The sequence below is a fragment of the Berghia stephanieae genome, chromosome 10, assembly GCF_034508935.2.
Source record: "Berghia stephanieae isolate SIO BIC M18660-M18661 chromosome 10, UCSD_Bste_1.3, whole genome shotgun sequence".
NCBI lineage: Eukaryota > Metazoa > Mollusca > Gastropoda > Nudibranchia > Aeolidiidae > Berghia > Berghia stephanieae.
In genome coordinates, this window is record NC_088369.1 from 1,879,646 (window position 1) to 1,900,603 (window position 20,958).

Genomic DNA, 20,958 nt, shown 5'->3' on the forward strand with positions numbered 1-20,958 from the left:
ACAAATAATAAACAAACCCCCCTTAAAAGCAAAAATCAAACCAATTTTTTAAAATTCAGTAATTCATTTAATTAAATTGATTTTAAAAAACATGTTGATATATAATGATCTAGATTCATGTTTAACATTTGAATAACAATAACAATTCAATGGTGTATAAACAGTCTTATATAATGAATGACTATAAACGCTGCTGTTGTTATGATGACGATAATGATGTTTGCGTGGAATTTGTGTAAAATAATAATGAATGACATTCCATAACACTCCGATCATTTTAGCACATCTACACATCTAATTCTCATATCAGTACTTTTAAAATCAAAACAAAACAATCTTGCCCAGATTAAGTAAAAGATTTGAACACAAATTTGCCCAAATTAAAAATTGAAAAAGAAAACTGAGCTTTTATATGGCGCAATATCCACTAAATGTGCCAGAAGCGCTTTACAAAGGGTCCCTGACCAACAGCAACACGTAACATATAGAATGAGACTTGACGCCTGTTCGGCGATATTACAATTTCTTTCAACAGAGATAACGGGTTCTCATTTTACACCCGAGTACGGTGAGAGAATGTGAGTAAAGAGCCTTTTCCAGGGACTCAACTATGTGCCGAGCAAGGCTCAAACCCAGGACCTTCCGATCCAAAAGCAAGTGTCATACCACAAGACCACATAACCACACTTATTGATACAAGGATACCTTAATGGTGATGAAACTCGTGCATTCTTCAGCCGAACCAAAAATCACAACATTCTGTAACATCCGTACACACCATCGATCTTTGATAATTGAATGCAAAATGGTTGGAACAAAAAAAAAACTACCATTAACATCAATTTAATCATTATTTTTAAAAACGGTTTTATGACGCTTGCCACACTTTTCGGTCCTTTCAGCACCAGGCTATAATCATCAATGATAACCATAAAAATTGATAAAACTTTACAGAAAAAATCAAAATGTACGATAGTCAAAACTTTGCACAAAAAATTGGAGAAGTCACAAAACTATTTGGCAATGTGATAAATGCAGTTGCTGACGGGTGCTCAAAAATCAGATAATCAAGTCATGGATACTCAACCTATGACAAACAATCAGAAAAAGTAAGCATGAAATACAGACCTTCCAACCAACCTAAAACATTTGGAAAGATTTATCATATTTTCCCCCCAATATTTCAGCAAATTTTCTCAAATCCTCCCCCCATCATAGTTTTAACACAAATGTCAAAATTAGCATTCACTGAATTCATGGAGACTTATCAAGATAGTAAAGGGAAGATAAATCCTGCAATTCCTATGACAATCATCTGTCTGGCTTCTCAGATTCTCATCTAGGCGGTAGAGAAGATATTTAATGACCCTCAACTATAACATTTTTTTTGTGTGACAAGCCCTGATTTTTTGCATTTATCATATTTTGGACTTCAAATTGTATTAAAATATGAAAAATCACACTGGTTTGCAAGCCTGGAAATAGTGTTAGACAAAGCAGAAAGAAAAATTCAAGAAAAAAAAACCCAAACCATCCCCAAAAATGTTAACCGGCCTCAGCTGAAGCAGACTGATGTGTTTTTTTTCTTGTATTTTTATCTCTTTGGGCAGTGTTTTTTAAAATTTATTTTTATCTCTGCTTTGTCGCACTATTTCATACACACCTTTTTTAGATTTATATCTTACACCAGCTCCCTAATTTGTCAATATACTATGACAAGCACAGGCACATACACACACAAACGTACGCAAGTGTACACACATATATGCTCCAAAATATTCACATGCTAACTGATCACCACCACATTCACACGCTGTGACATTACACGGATTGTGGATTGTTTTTTTTTGTTTGTTTGTTGCTTTAGGTCTCTTCCAACACAATTGAGGTTATATGAGAGACCGCTGAAACAAAAAAACAAGCAATCTAACAAAAATAGTACAAATGTAAATCAAAATCATAACCTAAAGATATCATAAGCTAAATTATAAATAACCAAGAACAAACAGGCAGAGGATTTACAGGAAAAAAAAATATCCCCTGTCAAAAATACAATCACAAACCAAAGAAGCAGGATAGGCTAGTAAAGAGAAGAAGAAACGACATCACTATCGGATCGTACACCCATGCGAACATCATAGGTATATGATTCAAGGGTGATGCTCCCATCCAACCACCCGCTGGATTGTGGATTGAGTTAAGAATCATCATCATCATCCGCTTTATGCTTCTTCTTTTTCTTTTTCTTCTTTTCTGATACTGCCTCTTCAACCTGGAATAAGAAAATAAAAATTAAAAAAGGTTATCGATGCATTCTATACAAAACAATGAAAATGTTGCTGTTTGAAGCTTGAAGAAATAAATAACAAAGGGAAACAGAAGGGAAGCTTCAATTTAATCACAAATCAGCTGTCACAAACTAAAATTTCGTTATACAAATAGCTAAAATTAAATTACAAAGCCACATGTGACTTTCCAAATCATGGAAAATAATACTTTATTTATCAAAATCAGAAAATAAAGAAAAAAGGTTATGGATTTTGAAAGTTTCAAAGAAACCTCATTTTTAAACACTACTGACATCCAGGTATTCCACATAGGAATAAAAATATACCAACAACAATGCAACAATGTTCAAAGTCCATTAGGGGTTAATTATCTTGTCCAACCCCCCCCCCCCCCCCCCCTCCCAAAGAAAAATAAAGGAATAAATGTTTTTAAAAAGAAGAGAAAGTGAATAAGTACTTGAAAAAAGGACTTGAACATAGAATAATGCCAGGTCAAAATGTGAAGTCTTATCTATTTGACTACCTCAGCCCCCCCTCCCCTCCCCCTCAAATCTCATCTTACCTCCTCATCAGAATCTTGCTTCTTCTTTTTCTTCTTCTTCTTCTTGGTCGAATCCGAAGGAGTTTCCACGACAGATTTGTCTTCCTCTTCACTGGATCTCGCTTCAAGTTTGCGTTTGGAGGACCTGAATCATCAACGAAAAATAAAATAAATTAATTAATAAATCAATTATATATTATTCATGAAATGGAAAGAATAAAAGACTATCTGTGGTAAAAACAAAATACTTTCTTCATAAAAAGGACAAAAGGGAAGAAAGTAAATACAGAACCCTTTGATTTGATTTCAAAGTTTGAAATAAACTGCCCCGACTGGCTAATGCAACAACAACAAATAATTTTTTATTTTTTTATTTTAAGAATCAGGATTTCAAAGAGAAAAAATCTGAATGGACCTTAACTACAATGGATTGTAACCTCATTTATATGAACTCTAAAATGATTTAGAATTGTTCTCATTTAGCAAATAACAATTTCTGAGTCGGGACAAAAATGTTCTCACCAATCTAAGGGGTCCCCGGCAAACAACAACATTGAATACGACATGATAACAAGGTTTTCTACAATGACAATGACATTACCTACAAAGTACCCATATTATACCTGAGCTAAGGCCATGGTGGAACTCGCACCATGACATACAAGATAGATGCCTAACGAAATGTCACTCCCGAAAGCTACAGTTGCTGTGAGGTTCTTATACTCATAAATACAGTTCTCATTAACCCCCCCCCCCCCCCCCCCTAAAAATTTGGTAAGAAAATCTGAATTTTGGGGTAAAACCCAAATTGGGTCAAAATTGGCTCTCAAAAAATCTGATAATACTGATATAATATTTTTTGTTAATAACACCAAAAATTTATTTTAAAAATTATATACAAAATGAATTCTAAACCCTGATATGAAAAAAGTGATTTAATGCAAAAGTGACCATCAAACAGTCGATATCAAATCTTAAGGATAATTTTCTGCATTATAATAAATGTCCAGCTATGGGTCATTTTCTCACCTTTGAGTTTGAGCAAAAGAGTTTTCCCAAAAAGACCCACAATAGTTCTAATTCTAAATTGCTCCACAGTAAAAAATCAAGACATTTGTGCAAAGTTGAAACTTTTACAGGAGACTTTTTATAACACTGCAGACATCTCATTTTCTTCTATACAGGGTTGCCAAATCAGGGAACAAAAATTTACTGAACTTGAGTGCAAACACCAACTGACACCTATATGAATACTGGACTCCTGTAAACAGGCAGAGTGTACTTATTTTTCAATGGGGCAAGTGGGATTTTACCTTAACAGGCTTGTATCGTGGTGCTCACTAGCAATCTAATTGGCTCATCTTCCATAAGCGTTTGACTTTCGCTTGCCCAGTGATTGGAAAATGTACGGACATTTTTCAACTTACTGAATTATGTAAATATACGGAAAATCGGCAATCCCATATATAAACTTAATAATAAAAACAAATTCAGTACAATCTTGGAAAAGCCCAATAGCACAGAGTGATGAGTATTCAACTTTACAGATACACATGCACAAACACACACATTGATAAACTTACTTCTTCTTCTTCTTTGGTGTTTCTGGCTCTGGTTCTGGTTCTGACTCAATTTCAGTTTTAATGTTGTCAGCGTTAACTTTCTTCTTCTTCTTTTCTGAGCTAGAAACCCTGAATCAAAAACAATAATAAATAAATAAACAGTTAATTTTTTTAAATGCTTAAAATTTAGATATGTAATCCCAGTCAATAAAATAAAACAATAAGAAAAAATATTCTTTTTTAAATCTCAAAATTTAAATATATAAATTCAATGTCAAATAAAACAGAACAATAAGGAAAAAAAAATATAAGATAACGATGATCAAGCATCTGAAGACCCAATTTTGACTCTGAAGTCTACATACAAGATTTGTGAAACCATGTTTTTAAAAATTTTGGGTGGATCAGACCTCTGATGACATTCACTCCGCCTAAAATTAAATAAAACGTGACGTGCAAAGTTCGTATGAAGACTGCAGAGGTTTTAAAAGTTTTTGCTAAGACTGGGGTCATTTAAATTGATTAATATTTGAAGAATGGGTTTTCTGGAAAAAAAATTTAAATACTTGATTTCCCCCGAGTAAGGCTGAAATTGGTTAAAAGTCCACTCACTTTTTCTTCTTTGCAGGTGCCTCTGACTCTGAATCCGGTTCTGAAGCAGGCTCAGTTTTAACCTCTGTCTTGTCCTTCCCTGACACACTGGACAAATAAATTATAAAAACAATGAATTATTTTAACGACTCAAACCAAACAAAGAATGCACAGGTGTCACAATAATAAACAAAAATGAATATACACAGCTTCCAAAAGAAAACAAAATACCAAACAAGGAATCTTCAGCCAGCAACAAAAAACAAGTAAGCCATAAATACATTACTTAAAACCTAAGATAGATTGCCGTGTTTGGCATTTTGTTCTCTTTAGAAGCTGTAACATTCAGTTTTGTTTATTACTTTTACAGTCCACAGATTCTAGCAGCTTAAAATTACTTTGACAGACGTCAACCAGCAGTTGAGCTTACAAGAAAAACTGTCAAGTCTTGGTCAAAATATTGAAAAACAAACAACAAAAATTCAGAAAAAATTAAATAAACAAACAAAAATTAAACCTAGATCAAAGAGATATGACTTTTCTTAGAGGACATCGCCAAAGGCATCATTGCTGGTGAGAGCCCCTGGGGCGTAGGTTGTCTCATAAAATCAAGACCAAAGTGTTACTTTCAACTCAAACCATAATCTTAAAGTGACTAACAATCATAACCTGCGAGTCTATCCATGGGTGCTAATGATGGATAAATAATGACGAAGATGATGACTGTTATATTTTTAGTCGTGTTAACCCAACAAACATCATAATAGTCTAAATGCCCTTACTTGAAATCCTCAATGCTCTCATTCCAATTTTTGGGTGTCTTATCATTAGGCTTTCCATACTTGTCCAGCAAACCTTTCTTGATCATCAATTTCTTGTGCGAGGCCTGAAATAGGTTTTGGTTGAAAAATAATGAACAAGAATATGAAACTGATTTAGATCTTGAACCACTACAACAAAGAAAGCATGGCAAAGTGACAATATTTCCCAAAGGCCTAAACGATCAAGTGAAATTAACCCTCTGTGATAATCAACAAAATAAGAGGAAGCTATTCAAGTTTATGGTTCCCCACTTGCACTCGCATACCATCAGCATTAAGACAGTGGAATAGTTTCATATTTCCAATGAAAGAAAAATATTGTGGTCTGTGGAACTTATTCCCCTATTTCAGCTGTTAGAATCTCATGACCAGTAATGAATGATGAAATCACCTTGGGTCCCAGGCCCCACTTCCTTGGGTATGTATCCCTCTCCATGATGACTCGCTTCAATTTGGCAACAACTCCGTGGTCACAACCAGACATGACGGCTGTGGTCATCTTGGCTATGGCTATTTAAATAAATAAATCAATCAATCAATCAGCGATGATAATGGCAATTTGTCAAAAAGGAAGAAAATGTCCGGTCCATCAGTCAAACTCAAAACAAATTTATAACATAAAATATCATGGTTTCGTATATCATATTACTACTTCTAGTGTATATCCATTCTTAATAGTAGAGATATATCTTACTTTATGTAATTTTTTTATGAATTGTCCTTTCCTTCAAACGATTAAAAAAAAAATACCTTCTATTCAAGAGATTTAAAATTAATTTTTGATCAAAAGGCCTGACAGTATTTGTTTTTACTTGTTTTATCTTTCTTTGTTACTGTAGCCCAGTGATTACAACCAAACAATAAAAGAAAACAAAACAAAAACTGAAACCCCCCTCCTCCCCCCAAAAAAACTCAACTCAAACCAACCAGATCAACAAAAAAAACAACGAAAGTAAGTCTGTCTAAGACAAAAAAAAAGTCCATTTAAATAAATAGCAGGTCTGGGATATTACAATTCAAAAAAAAATCAAAAAATCTTACCAAGTGCAATGGCCTCTCCTTTACTAGTGAGGATGACGATTTCCTGGTCAATCTCTATACCGTCTTCATAACGAAGGACACCAGGAAGTAAAACTTGAGCACCGTGGCAGATGGCGTTCACCTGGATTATTTAAAATAACACAAATATTAAAAGGGACGAAAACATAAATTGCAACACTGGAAACAGCACAAAACCATAAAACAGTGGTTTTATGTACTTCGAAGGTAACCGTACCAACTTTTTATAAAATAAAATTTCGGGAAATTCTTGAGATTTAAATGAAGATGTAATTTTTTCTAGAATAGTAAAATACTATCTAAAGATTAGGAAAATAGCTGGAAATGAGAAGAAATCAAGAGTGAAAACAAATATCAGGAAATTCAAAATAAAATAGGGCATTACAAAGCTTATAGAATAATTGAAAATGACTTTAGACCTTGCTAACCCTGCCTTGTTCAGGATTGGAATATGACCAAAGGAGAGGTGTACAGACAATGAAACCACTAAAATTACAGACAAGGAAATAAAATAAAAATAAAATATAAAATCAAATATCATTTCAATCTTTAACTTACTAAACGAAAGCTAAAACAAGCGTTAACTTCCAACAAACAACTTTAACAAAACCGCAATTGACAAACTATTTACCGCTGTATCCTTAACGATAATACGCTTGTGTCCAGTTAGGAGAGCCTCAAGGGGTTTGATACAACGCCTGAGGTAAGACTCGTCTCTCTGGTTGTCGTAAACCCATTGAGCATCCAATAAATCATGCATTGTACACATACTGTCCTGATTTGGGAAAAATTAAATGAAATGTTAATAAAACAAACTAGATCAGGAAAATTTTGGATTCTTTTTTTTTTTTTTTCATATAGACAAAATTAATATATACAATATCATAGATGCCAACTTTTCAAAGAATTAAAACGGGACATCCTAAATAAACCGAATGTGCACCATCGTCACGACCCAAAATGGAAGAATGTTTGGTCTACTATTACTTATAATCTAGATCTATAATCGCCATTTGTCTATTCCTTGCTTCAACTCTCTTGAGTTCACATGCATGGAAAATTGAACAAATTTGTTCGATTTTCAATGACGGTGAACTAGAGTTAAATTACAAGTAAAAAAAAAAAAATCATAATCCTGGGACCTGCCAGGGTCATTTCCTTACTTACAAACAGTTTAACTCCTTAAAAAAAAAATTTTCCCCCTCTTTTTTTCTCAAGATTGCCAAATCTGGACAGTACTGATTTTATCAGGAACTCGGCCGCTATGTTACATCATATAATTACAATATCTAAAAACAGCTTTCAAATCTCCACTAGCTTAAAAACAGTAATATAATTAGTTTAATTAACAAAATAAATATAATATTGATATTGGAAAAGTTTATTCTGATGATGAGAAAGAAACAAACAAAATCAGTACACTGTAATGAAAAAAAAATAAATTAAATTTTAAGGTAAAAAAAAAGCAACATTAAATGCAAATTCTAAATACAGGCTCTTGCCAGTGACGGGTGTTAAATTCTAAACTTTGGAACAAAAAACATCTCTCAGGGTTGCCAATTCAGTAGGCAAAAAATTACTGAAGCCCCTTTCTGAGTGCTGAACTCCAGTAAAAAGTTGTTTTTTTCCCCAGTTTACCAGGTGACTGAAAAATATACTGAGGGTTTTATAACATACTGAATTCCGTGAATAAATGGAAAATTAACAACCTTGATCTCTATTTTTTCCATTAAGTTTGGTAATCTGATCATCCAGACATATTTATTTGGGAGAGGTTATGGCCTGATAACTGACAGTAGACTATCATTAAATCTATCAGTTTTCTAACTAGAGTCACATCTCTCCAATCCAAACACCTCCATTTCCAGCAGTTTGTCCGGATTACGGAAACATCCGGAGAGTGGAATCAGTCCTTAAAGTGTGAAAATAAAGAGAAAAAAAAAGGTCCCCAGGCAACATGTTTGGATAATGGAGCTGCGGATTAGAGAGGTATGACTGTATCTAGAAAATGCAAAGTAAAAAAAAAAAATCACATAATTCACTAATGAAGACTTGTAACCAATTAGATGGATGAAATGAGAGTCAGACAAACAAAACAACATTTATTCTAATCACCTTTTCACTCTGTATGCCAGATCGAACTCTTCTGAGCTCCCTCATGTGACCTCCGACACCGAGGAAAAGGCCAAGGTGAACACACATGGTTCTAATGTACGTGCCAGCCTGACAGCTCACCCAAAACACGCCTGAGTGAAATGACAGAAACACACGTTTATTCTTTCAACGCCAGAAAACAAAGTGAAAAATTCAATAGTGAATAAAACAAAAGGAGATTTTAATGCTTGTCACGTCTCACGATGAACGGTTAAAAGCATATTTTATATTTTTTTAAAAACGAATCAAACATAGTGACTTGAAGAAACTTCACATAAAATAAATACACCATGTATGTTACTATCAACTTATTTCAAATCATCAAAGCAGTCTAAATTATTATTATTAGCCAGTATAAAAATGACAAACATCAAGACAAGTGAAAATAATTATGCAGTAACAAAAGAAAGGAAACCCTTTCACGACATGATAGTTAAATTGAACATTTTCAAAAGGGGATATAATTAAAATATATATTTCAAGATGTAAAACTAAATTTCAATGAAATTATTTAGTTCATCATATGGTTAAAATTTGGAATAGCATCAAATTTGAAACAAAAAATGCTAGTTCTGTTGACCAATTTAAGAAATTGATAGACAAATTACCTTGAATTCATTAAGATGGGAATACAATTAATGTTTGACATTATTAAAAACAAAATGTGATTTATTAAGATTGTTCCAAAATATTATCATGGATAAGGCATTGGAAGGCTAAACCATCCTAGTTAGCTATTTAGAAGATAAGATGGGATATTATTGGATTTAATTACAAGGAACAAAAAGAGCATTTTAAAAAAAGGCCTCAACTCACCCAAACCTGAATCCTTGGCATAGTCCAACAATTTGATTTCATAAGCTGTACGGATTCGAAGTTCTCGCTTGACAGCCGATATCAAAGGAGGCCTCTGAAACATCGCTCCCGTCATGCTCTCTAGAGTCTACACAAGATGGAACAATTGACAAGGAGGGGGAAATGAAATAAACTGAAATGACTAAAGGAATATTAAAAAAACAAAACAAAAGCAAGCTCATATCACGATAAAAATTTATTTTTAAAAATAAAATGAAAAATAACTGTAAAATATTAAATGAATAAACAAGAATATTAGGAATTTCGAATGTATGCTTAGTGAAATAACAAAACAAAAATTAAAAAAAAAAAAAAAAAAGATAAAAAGAATACATTTGAGAGCTGGGGGTGGGGGAGAAGTTCAAGTAGAGAACAAAATAATTTCAAGAGAAAAAATCTGTTCCACCCCAATGCAGAGTTCCTACAATTAAATCTACTCATTACAAGTTAAGGTGCAATGACGTCTTGAACAGAACTCTATTTCTCCTAAAAACGTTATCTTTACCAATCTTCCTCTAAACTAATTGGCAGAAAAAATCCAAAGGGTGGAAAGGGATACAATAATAAATTAAAAAATAATAATAAATATAAAGCCTCAAAATAATTGTAAATATGGAATAAACCTGTAGTATAATTGGCAGGGCTGGCAACTGTGTTCAACATAATATAATGTTGGAGAATTGGTGGCATCTTTTCAAATAGCTCTACCACTATGGTCCAAAAATTTCAGTACGTTTTGGACTATGACTTATAAAATGAATCTAGATTGAGACTGTAAAGTAATGACAAACCAACCAGTCCAAAAAATGTATACAAATGGCAAACTGGTCCCAAAAGTGTATAGTAATGGCAAAGCGCTCTTGTGTGAGTTCAAGACTTAAAATTCCCCCCCCCCCCCCTCGGAATGCCAAATTGGGACAACTGGCTGCCATGCGGTGGAATCATAATATTTTATGTTATTGTCCTAAAATATGAAAACTGATTTAACAAAAACCGAAACAAAAGAAGATGACAACATACTTGAACCACTTTTGACTTTTCCACATCGGACTTGTGCAGTTCGAAGATGCAGACGTACTCTTTACCAGCACCCTGTTGAGATTTCACCAATCGAGTGGCCCGCTCAATGCAGACAATGAGACACCCCGTGACCTTTGGGTCAAGGGTCCCGCTGTGACCTGTTTTGTCAACCCTCAAGATCCTCTTGATCCAAGAAACGACTTCATGAGACGACGGATTGGAAGGTTTGTCCAGATTGATGAAGCCAGCACTGAAATTATATTTGGAATTTGTGACCAATTGCGTCCGAACAGTATTATGTAAGGATGAGCTGGGTACATAAAATTGACTTTTCACGTATCAGCTAAAAAAATACCATCAGTGAGGAGAACTAATTTTGTCCCTTAAACTAAAAAAATTGGAACACGTTGACCTCAAGTTAAATTAAGAAATTAAGGAGTAGGCACTGATGTAAGATAAAGAACTGAACAAGTGTGTATGAAAGGTGCCAGACAAAGCAAGAAAGAAATATACAAGAAAAAAAAATCAACATCCAAACATGTTTTAAAAACAGAAAATATTACAGACCATAACGGAGCGATGATTTACAAACAAATAAAAAATATTACCTCCAAAATCTAACACTATCATACATTTGACTATTTCCCTCTCAGAAGGACTCCGGTCAGGGCCAGGACAAAGCTAAGTAATCCCATTCCGAGGAAAAGAAACAGAAAGCAACCCGGAAAACATATAGCAGGATGGAAGACACAGTAAATGAGGAATAGGAGGGAATTCCTCTTCTGACTCCAAAATAGCGAATTTCTGCAGATGGATCTGAGGAAGACCATCAGCACAGAGGAATTTAACTAATGTGCTGACAAACTAATTAACTAAGTGTGAAAAAAATGATGACAGATAATCATACCTCAGGTGATCTTTCATTGCTCTTCTTAAAGGAGAACATCCTGAGGGCAGAGGTGTGTAGTGACTGGTCCGCAGATTCAGCTTATCAAAATTCTGGATTAATAAAAAAACAAAAAACAAACACACGCAAAATGGTTGGCATCACTCAGCAACATTGTTGTTGTTTTCAGACTGCTCACTAAAATATCTATATATTATATCAATCAGACCATAAGCTTTAAAGGTTGCACATAGTTTTGTCTGTTGATAAGCTTCATCAAGCGAGTATTTTACTGAAACAGCATCCTTGTAAATAAATAAAAAAGTACTTAGGAGCTAGATTTAGCGAGAAATCTTTTTACTGTGTGAATTGAACTGACTGTTAATTATATCTAAAATGAAAAAAAGTAACTTAAGACTCATCTAAGAAAAAAAAATGTTTTTTAAAATTGAGATTCCGAAAAATCAGAAAGTGACAAATTGGGAAGCAGACACTGGTGTAAGATAAAATTCTGAAAAGGTGTGAATGAACAATTGCCAGACAAAATGGAGGGAAAAATACATGAGAACACAAGCCGAAAATATCAGAATACCTAAAATAATTTTTCCTTGTATTTTTCTTCCTGTATTGTCTGGCACTGTTTTATATGCGCATGTGAATTAAGGATTAGACCAATCAGCAGCTAGGACCTTGGAAGTTTAATGGTTAAAACATACCTGCCCTGCTGTCATAAAAAGCAAAACAGCTGGATAATTTCTACTCCTCTTTTGGATATTTCTTAACGTTGATACTCAGTTAAACATAATCATCGTCAACTCATGGTCAGTGTCAGGCTGAGCATAGCCATCGTTAACTTATAGCCTGACACTAGTGAGTTGCCATTAGTAGAGCTAAAGGAAACAAGTGATTCCATTGGTTGAACTATTGAATACAACTCACAATTTGTTATCTTTTGTGGCCAAAGACTTGTCTTTCGACGTCAATTTTTGGCCAGTGTCAGGCTATAAGTTAATGATGGCTACGGGCTGAGCCAGTCAGTTTAATTTATTTGAGAAAGATAAAAAAAAAAAACAATGCCCAACAATACATATAAATGCATTCCCATTCCTCACCTTCAAAAGTAATGGCCATTGAGATGTATTCAATTTGGAAACTTTATTAGATGGGGCAATGACAAAAGACTCTGAATTTTGAATTTCCTGGAAAGGGAAAGAAAATAAAACAATAATTTAATATGACAATCCAAATCAAGAAAAAAACACTTGAGATCCATACTAAAAAAATAACAAAACGAAGTGACCATTTCTACGAATTCTCAGGAAAATAAACTTGAACTCTATTTCTCTGAATGGTTTCCGTTCCATTTTCAAGAGTTTTTTGGTTATTTGCGAGAGTGTCTGTGTAAATGATGAATGTGTATGCATTTTTTTTTGGGGGGGGGGGGGGGGGGGGGGGTGCGGTGCGCGGGTGGTTATTTTACCAGTGCCTAGATGCTCTGTCTTTTATTCCCAACTTCCTGTTAGACTTCTATCTTGAGTTTGTGCTATCCTGTCTTTCAACCTATGTTCCCGCCTTGAGACCTTGGCTTTGTTATTTAATTTCACTTCTGTTCCCTCTTTGATAGTGCAAAAGTGAATGCACCATTGAGTATTCGCGATAGCACAACTTTTTAATAAAATCTGTCTTTGTCAACAATGTGACTAAAAATCACTAGCTTGATGATTCGTGAGAATTCCCTGTCCACTCTGTTTGAACATTTACTTTGGCATCGACATTGCATCCGTAACTAGCTGATCATTCAGAGAAATAGAGTTCAAGTTTATTTTCCACAGCATTCGAAGAAATACAGCCGACCAAAACAAAACTAGAACATTTATAAACATAATGCAATATCCACTCAAAAGTGCCTTACAAGGCAAGGGGTGTGTGTGTGTCTCTCTGTTCGCTGAATGTAAGGTGTTAGTTGAGTATGTTCCTCTCCTTACGTCCAGTACCACTAAAAGCAGTCACGAGAGAGATGATGATGATTGGGCTTGGGTGAGAATAGCGAGAAAGTGCCACTACCTCTATTCTCATCAAGGATGAGAATAGTCACTCCGTACATGAATGAAGGATGATGCATAATACCTGTTGTTAATGTTAGGCGGAAAGGTATACATTTTAGAGACAACGCTGTTAACGGCCAGGTACTCATTTTACATCCAATTACGTTGAGAGAATGTTAGAGCCCTTTCCAAGGACCCAACTATGCAACCAACTCGGGACTCGAACCATGGTACTTCCTATCCGAAGGCGAGTGTCGTCATACATAATAGTAGTTAGTGGCATGTTTACCTCTCCATCTCCCAATTGCTGGACATGCCTAATTGTCACATTATAATTGAACCCTTTGCCTTTTTGGATAGGCCTATTTCATGAACGGAGTGTCTACATACACGGTAGCTTTAGGCAGTTTAGTGAGCAGCAGCAGTGGGCCGTGGGAGTCAAATTGTGACCCAACTCGCCCATAGGAAAGTTACGACTGGAAATTGCAGTTCGCTTTTACTAAGTTTTAGGGGAGTTCAATTAGAGATGCATAACTTCGTTATAAAGAGGAATATCACAGATATCTTGGTATCATTATTTTCGCTACCAACCGGGCACCTAGCCTCAGGATCTACGTAGGCCTACACGGTAACAGTAACATACATGGTAACCTTGAATCTCACCTCTAATGGATTATATTGTATTGTTTGATTTTTTAAAATAACACACACACACACACATACAGAGCGAGGTCCATCCATTGCTTGTATTGTAGCGGCAAACCAGTTACCGGAGTTACCGTGTACGTAGATCCTGATGCCCGGTTACCGTGTACGAAGACACTCATGAAATTGGAGAAAACAAAAAAAAATAACAAAACACCAGCGATATCTCAATTTTTAAAAAGCCAAGTCATGGTTTTAGTTTTAGTTTAGCCCCTGCAACTCACACACACTCACAAACTACGACTCTACTTCTACTTTTACAAAGAAAGACTGGGTAGCCTTGGCCTTGGATTTGGTATTGGCATTGGTAGCCGCATACGGAAGTTTGTGCAAGTGCGGTGACTTACCTCAACTTCAGAGTCTTTTAGCTTGCTCTTTGACTTTTTCGAAGGACCTGAAAAATAATTACAAAAGTAAAATAAAACCATTAATTCGTCACGAAACACACATCAATATCGATAACAGGTTTTCTGGCCAACTGAGAATCAAAACAAACAGGGACGAACCTCGTGTTTAGAGAATTCGCACAATGATGTAAATGTAACAAATCAAGCCATACTCCATTGCATATAAGGTTAAAAAACAACAGGATTAATCAAAACCAGACATAAAATAACTTGCATAAAGAACTTTTGCATACTTTCCGTCATTTTGATGATAATTGTTATTTGTTTATGAATTGTTTTCCCTCGCCGCCATATAATTTATTTTTGTCTACACGTGCGTACGGAAAACGAAAGTAAGCCGTCGACTTCGTGTTGTAGGATTTTAGTCGTTCTAAAATTATTCATTCACTCGGTTATCCATACATTCGCATAATATTATCACAAAGTACGACAATAATTGTGACCTTTAAATTGGTCTGAACAGCATTAACAAAATAAGACACGCTCTGATAGTAATAATACTACTGGGCCGGAAATCATTGCTAACTCATCTGTTATAAGAGCCTACGCATTCCTTTAATTTCTCTATATCAGTTCCAACTCTGAAAAGGGTGAATGATATAACACTTAAAATGGCCAAAGACGGGCCACCAAAATGCTTTCTTGAAATTTATTATTGAGCATAAGAGGAAGATAAAATTATGTATTTAAATCTCGCTAGCCTTAAAAATCGCCTGCGAAACCAATCGGCCCATGGAGCCGGAGTTTATCCTGGTTTCAACTGCGCGAAACGCTGGTCTATCGCAAAGTACTTTCCACCAAGTCTAACAGAGCTAGTTACTTAATCACAGCTGGGTGAACATCGGTCTCAAAAAGCACACCTCACCTTGGATTGATCTCGGTCCCTTTATGTTTAAAACCAGTGCTTTACCAACTGTGCTATCGAGCTATCGGTGCCCCCCCCCTCACACACACACACACACACACACACACACACACACCCTCTCTAGCCTTTGGTATCGTAGACACATCAAAATGTTATTTATTTTAACGTAACATTCAACAAAGGAGAATTTATGAAACTAGATTCAATAAAGATATGAGACAGAAATTCCTCACAAATTGACATAGAAAGATAAATGTTCTGAAACAAAAAGGTATGACCTCTTGGTCGTTTAAAAACTCACATATATATATATATATATATATATATATTTAGATATATATATATATATATATATATATATATATATATATTATATATATATATATATAGAGAGAGAGAGAGAGAGAGAGAGAGAGAGAGAGAGAGAGAGAGAGAGAGAGAGTATATAGAATTTGGACTTGAACGTTTAGTGAATATTGTCTAAATCATTTAATGCCATGGAATGTATGCATTGATTGGTGGCTGTTTTTTTTTATTACTCTATTTACGGGCGTGTTCTTAGCAAAGGCACTTTAATAATAATAATAATAATAATAATAATAATAATAATAATAATAATAATAATAATAATAATAATTATAATAATAGATCTTTATTGTCCATAAATATGGCAATTTGTCATTTAGTTACACTTGTTATAACGTTATATGATAACTATAACATTCAACAGATATTTCACTCCTACTTTTCTCTCTCTCTCTCTCTCTCTCTCTCTCTCTTACTCTTACTCTCTCTCTCTCTCACACACACATACACACACACACACACACACACACTCTCTCTCTCTCTCTCTCTCTCTCTCTCTCTTTCTCTCTCTCTCTCTCTTCCTATGACATGATATGATGCGATACGATAAGATATGATACTATATAATATACGAGCTTTGCGCACCATGTTTTATTTAATTTTGGGCGGATCAGACCTCTGATGACATCAGGACAGAATGGTAGACTCCTCTTCTCCAAAATAAACCGATCGACTCAGTAAAACTGATTATTATTCTGTCGTACTCTGTTCAAAAAGCCAAATAAAAAGAAGAAGATGGCGTTGGCTGGGTCATGTAGCCAGAATGGAACAAAGGGTCACTTCCCAAGACATCCCTATACTGGACAGCAGATGGGAAGAGAAAGCGGGGAAGACCCAAGGAAACCTGGCGATTGACCATGGAGAAAGAATTAAAGGAAGCAGGCCTGTCCTGGAATACAGCCACCGCGCAAAATCAGCCGATCGCAAAAAATGGAGATGTCTGGTGGATGTCCTGTGTGCTCCAAGGCCCGAAGAGGATTAACTGACTCTGTTAAAAAAATACGTTTTAAATTTTTTGGCCAGAAACCTCGTCCTTCAATTATCGAGGTTTACTTTGATGGACCTCCTGATTACCTGTGGTTCGATTCCCCCGAAAGACGAGTGATTTTGAATGACTATTTTTTGTGTATGTGGTGGTGGTGGTGGGGGGAAGGGGAGTATTTTTCTTTCTAGTTTGTCGGCACTTTATCATCATCTTGCACCATTGTCTGTTCCTAAACATTTTGTACATCGGTTCTCAGGTTAGGAAATTTGCTTATAGATCTATTATTATATTATAATCCAAAGTCGTTCAGTCCCTTCTTCTTCTTCTTCTTCTTCTTCTTCTTCTTCTTCTTCTTCTTCTTCTTCTTCTTCTTCTTCTTCTTCTTCTTCTTCTTCTTTCCCCTCGTGATGTCTTTATGGCTGAAGGTCAAGAAGATGCAGGTCTTCTGTGGTCTTCCAAAGCTCGTGCTGAGATCCATAAAGCTTCGACTTTAGTGTGGTCCTCTCAGACCAAATAGTCTCCCTTTGTTCATGTATGTTTCTCCAATCTTAAATGCTTACACATTTTATGGTGTCGGAGACGGTTATGTATGCACCGAAGTCTGAAAATGGAAACTTGATCTTGTCTTTTGAGATGTTTTATGGGGTTACTTTTTATATATTCCGAGTGCTTCTTGTTCCATAAGGTTTGGGCCTTGGTCTGGATAAGGGAATTGATCTCACCAATTTCATACTTGGGAACATTGTCAACTCCAGGAGGGGTTGTCAAGCACCAGGAGAAGGCAAATACTCCAACCAGGCGGGTCCCCAGATGGCGGATAGGGGATGCTCTGTAATGGGGGTAGCTGTGAAATAGCCCTAGACCAAATCATGGGAGGCCCCCCTGCAAGGCCGAGTACCCATCAGCCACACATGCTAGGGTTACCGCCCCACTGCCTTGTGGGTAGGTCTTGGTTGACCAAAAGCTAAGGAAGTAGATCCTGGCAGAAAAGCATGACTAAGACGGAGCCGCTCGGCCAAAAGGTTCAAATAGCCCGGACAAGCATAACTGCCGAACCCAAATCTGGAGCGACACGCAAATCGCACTTCTAGCCTTATTCAATGTGTTCCAATGAACGCTGCCTTTTGGAGTAACAATACACCGTGGTCGTAAGAGTGCGGCCATTATCGCAATGACACAACTGTCGAACCACAATCAATTATCTTGACGTAGATATATAATATAATAAAAAAAAAAAAATTAAAATTACGCCTTTCGCTCCGACATCATTCAATACAACATTCCATGAAGGAAGATAGATACTCCTTCAAACAAGATGACTTATATCAACAGGAATTACCCACGCTGTCCAAAGTGAGAATATTGGGGGTTAATGATCTTGCTCAAGGTTTTAAAAAAAAACGAAAGTGCATGAAGCGGGGCTCGAACCCCGGATATTCCGGGTCACAGTACAACGTCTTACCCACTCGGCCACTTCGCCCCCTGCCTATAGGAATTTATGATCTTCGGTTTTGCAGGCCAAAGGCCGCTCATTAAATATCTGTGTAAAGCTATTTCTCCAGTCTAATCAATACATCACCTGGGTTGCCAATGTACTCAATTAAATCAAATCACCGTGACTAACGGCCCGCACTTTTCCTCCATCCCCTCCCACATAATCTCATGCTCCACTCATCTCTACAACAGTAATCAATTTATCGACCAGAAACAGTGATGCCCGTGTACACGATCAAACGATCAAACGCAATCACCGCAAACAAATCAACGGCGGGCTGGGCAAATAACCAAAAAAAAAAAAAAAACCAATTTATTTATGTTGAAGTTGGCAAAAAGAAACGTTTGAAAAATTCGATTACTTGAGGTGTTCGTTGTCCCATCGGATAATAATATAAGCTACAATATTATGGGGCTTTTGTTTATACTCTGGAGAATCATCTCGTGAACTATCCTAGGCGAATGTTACTTTAATTTCGCGTGCAGGGTTACTCCAATGGTGAGGTAGTGACCACATATCAATATTGTACACTGTCTTTATGCAGCGATTGATTGTGTTGTTTTCCACCATAATCATATTTTAAGTGACTGTAAGGGGGGTTAATGATCTTGCTCAAGGTTAAAAAAAACGAAAGTGCTTGAAGCGGGACTCGAACCCGGGACATTCCGTGTCACAGTACAATGCCTTAACCACTCGGCCACTTCGCCCCCTGCCTATAGGAATTTATGATCTTCGGTTTTGCACGCCAAAGGTCGCTCATTAAATATGCTTGTATTCAAATATTGAGATTTTTTAACCTTTTTTATATAACGCAATATCCACTAAATGTGCTCAAAGCTCTTTACAAGGGGTCCCTGGTCAACAGCAACATTTTACAAGTAAGACGGGACATGACGCCTGTTAGGCGATATTACAATTTTTTCGGACAGAGGCAACACTGTTAACGACCAGGTACTCATTTTTCCACCTGAGTACGATGAGAGAAAGTGAGTAAAGAGCCTTTTCCAAGGGCTCAACTCTGCGCCGAGCGAGACTCGAACCCAGGACCTTCAGGTCCGAAAACGAGTGTCATACCACAAGACCATAAGTCTGTAAAAGTAGTTTTAAAATGTTCAGATTTGCCAGTAATTCTGTGTTCGTTGGGAAACATTTAACATGGGCCATACGGAACAGTTTTGACCCCCGATTCTGTGGACAATTGATCTGACGGACAGAACTGGTGACTATTTTACTAATTTGTACACTATCAATGTGCAGCTATGTGGTCTTGTGGTATGACACTTGCTTTGGGATCGGAAGGTCCTGGGTTCAAGCCTCGCTTGGCGAATAGTTGAGTCCTTGGTAAAGGCTCTTTACTCACATTCTCTAACTGTACTCAGGTGTAAAATGAGTACATGGCCGTTAATAGCGTTGTCTCTGTACGAAAAAAAATATAACATCGCCTAACAGGCGTCATGTCTTGTCCTAATGTTAAATTTTGCTGGGACCCCTTGTAAATCGCTTTGAGAACGTTTAGTGGATATTGCGCTATATAAAAGCTCAAATAACTCAAATTTATGTAGAATGCTGTGGTCGAGTCCAGATCGTGACACGAGAGGTGTGATGTCGTCGTGGTGGTGATGCTAATCAGTCAATGGTGATCGGGTTGTTTTTATTTTGTCGGGTCGCTCGAGGCATCGCTCTTATCGGATGGGGGGATAGACTAGCGCTCTCTAGTTTGCTATTGGATAGATGGATTGATGGATTGATTGATTCTGGAGTGGTAGTTGGTGGAATCGCCAGCCATTCTGTGTGCCAGAGAAAGAGAGATAGAGATAGATAAGGTGAGTTTTGTTTTTGATTTGATTTGTTTTGTTTTATTTTCTTCAATTTCTAATCAGTAAAACAAATAGAGAATTTATAGATAGTATGCGCTTGGCTAAGAAGCTCATAACATTGCCATCCGGAAGTATAACGGACCAACACACAAAACTGTGTGTATCCATGAACGTGTATAGTCAAGTTAATACAGTTCAGTGAGCATTAATCATAAACGCGGATGGCAAAAAACAATAACAAAGACCTGACTGACGTCATCTTCGAACTATCTATATAGAGCAATATCCACTAAATTTCAAAGTGACAAAACAGGTAGCGAGCGGGCACTGGTGTAAGATATAGATCTGAAAAAAGTTTGTATGAAACAGGGGTCGTGGATAGCTCATATTATGGTAGAGTCACGATCTCCCCGGCCAGGCGGAGTTGTCGTACCAGTAAAGTCCCAGGTTTGAGCCCCCATCGCCGCCTCGAAGTTTTTTTATTCTCTGTTGTCGT

General features: G+C 36.2%; 2 protein-coding genes across 3 annotated transcripts in view; one reads left to right on the forward strand and one right to left on the reverse strand.

The window, feature by feature from the left end:
* Positions 1–44: 44 nt before the first annotated feature.
* On the reverse strand, positions 45–15,301 carry LOC144956055 (putative H/ACA ribonucleoprotein complex subunit 4). Of its 2 annotated transcripts, XM_078886372.1 has the most exons (16): positions 15,168–15,301; positions 14,875–14,921; positions 12,890–12,976; positions 11,799–11,890; positions 10,892–11,141; positions 9,833–9,959; positions 8,978–9,108; positions 7,494–7,637; positions 6,845–6,965; positions 6,195–6,313; positions 5,765–5,868; positions 5,004–5,090; positions 4,413–4,520; positions 2,851–2,974; positions 2,183–2,272; positions 1,699–1,827 (listed from the first exon to the last, which is right to left on the reverse strand). In XM_078886372.1, the coding sequence occupies exons 1-15, from the start codon at positions 15,175–15,177 to the stop codon at positions 2,198–2,200; spliced, it is 1,626 nt and encodes a 541-aa protein (XP_078742498.1). In that variant the 5' UTR covers positions 15,178–15,301; the 3' UTR covers positions 1,699–1,827; positions 2,183–2,197. The 2 variants fall into 2 exon arrangements, with proteins under 2 accessions (XP_078742497.1, XP_078742498.1); XM_078886371.1 differs by having other exon boundaries at positions 45–2,272.
* A 5,028-nt stretch (positions 15,302–20,329) lies between these two features.
* Positions 20,330–20,958, forward strand: part of LOC144955857 (sulfotransferase 1C4-like) — a 14,936-nt gene continuing 14,307 nt past the window's right edge. Inside the window, exon 1 of the mRNA XM_078886070.1 lies at positions 20,330–20,468. The gene's annotated coding sequence lies outside the window, so the exon portion shown is untranslated. The remainder of the gene's footprint in view (positions 20,469–20,958) is intronic.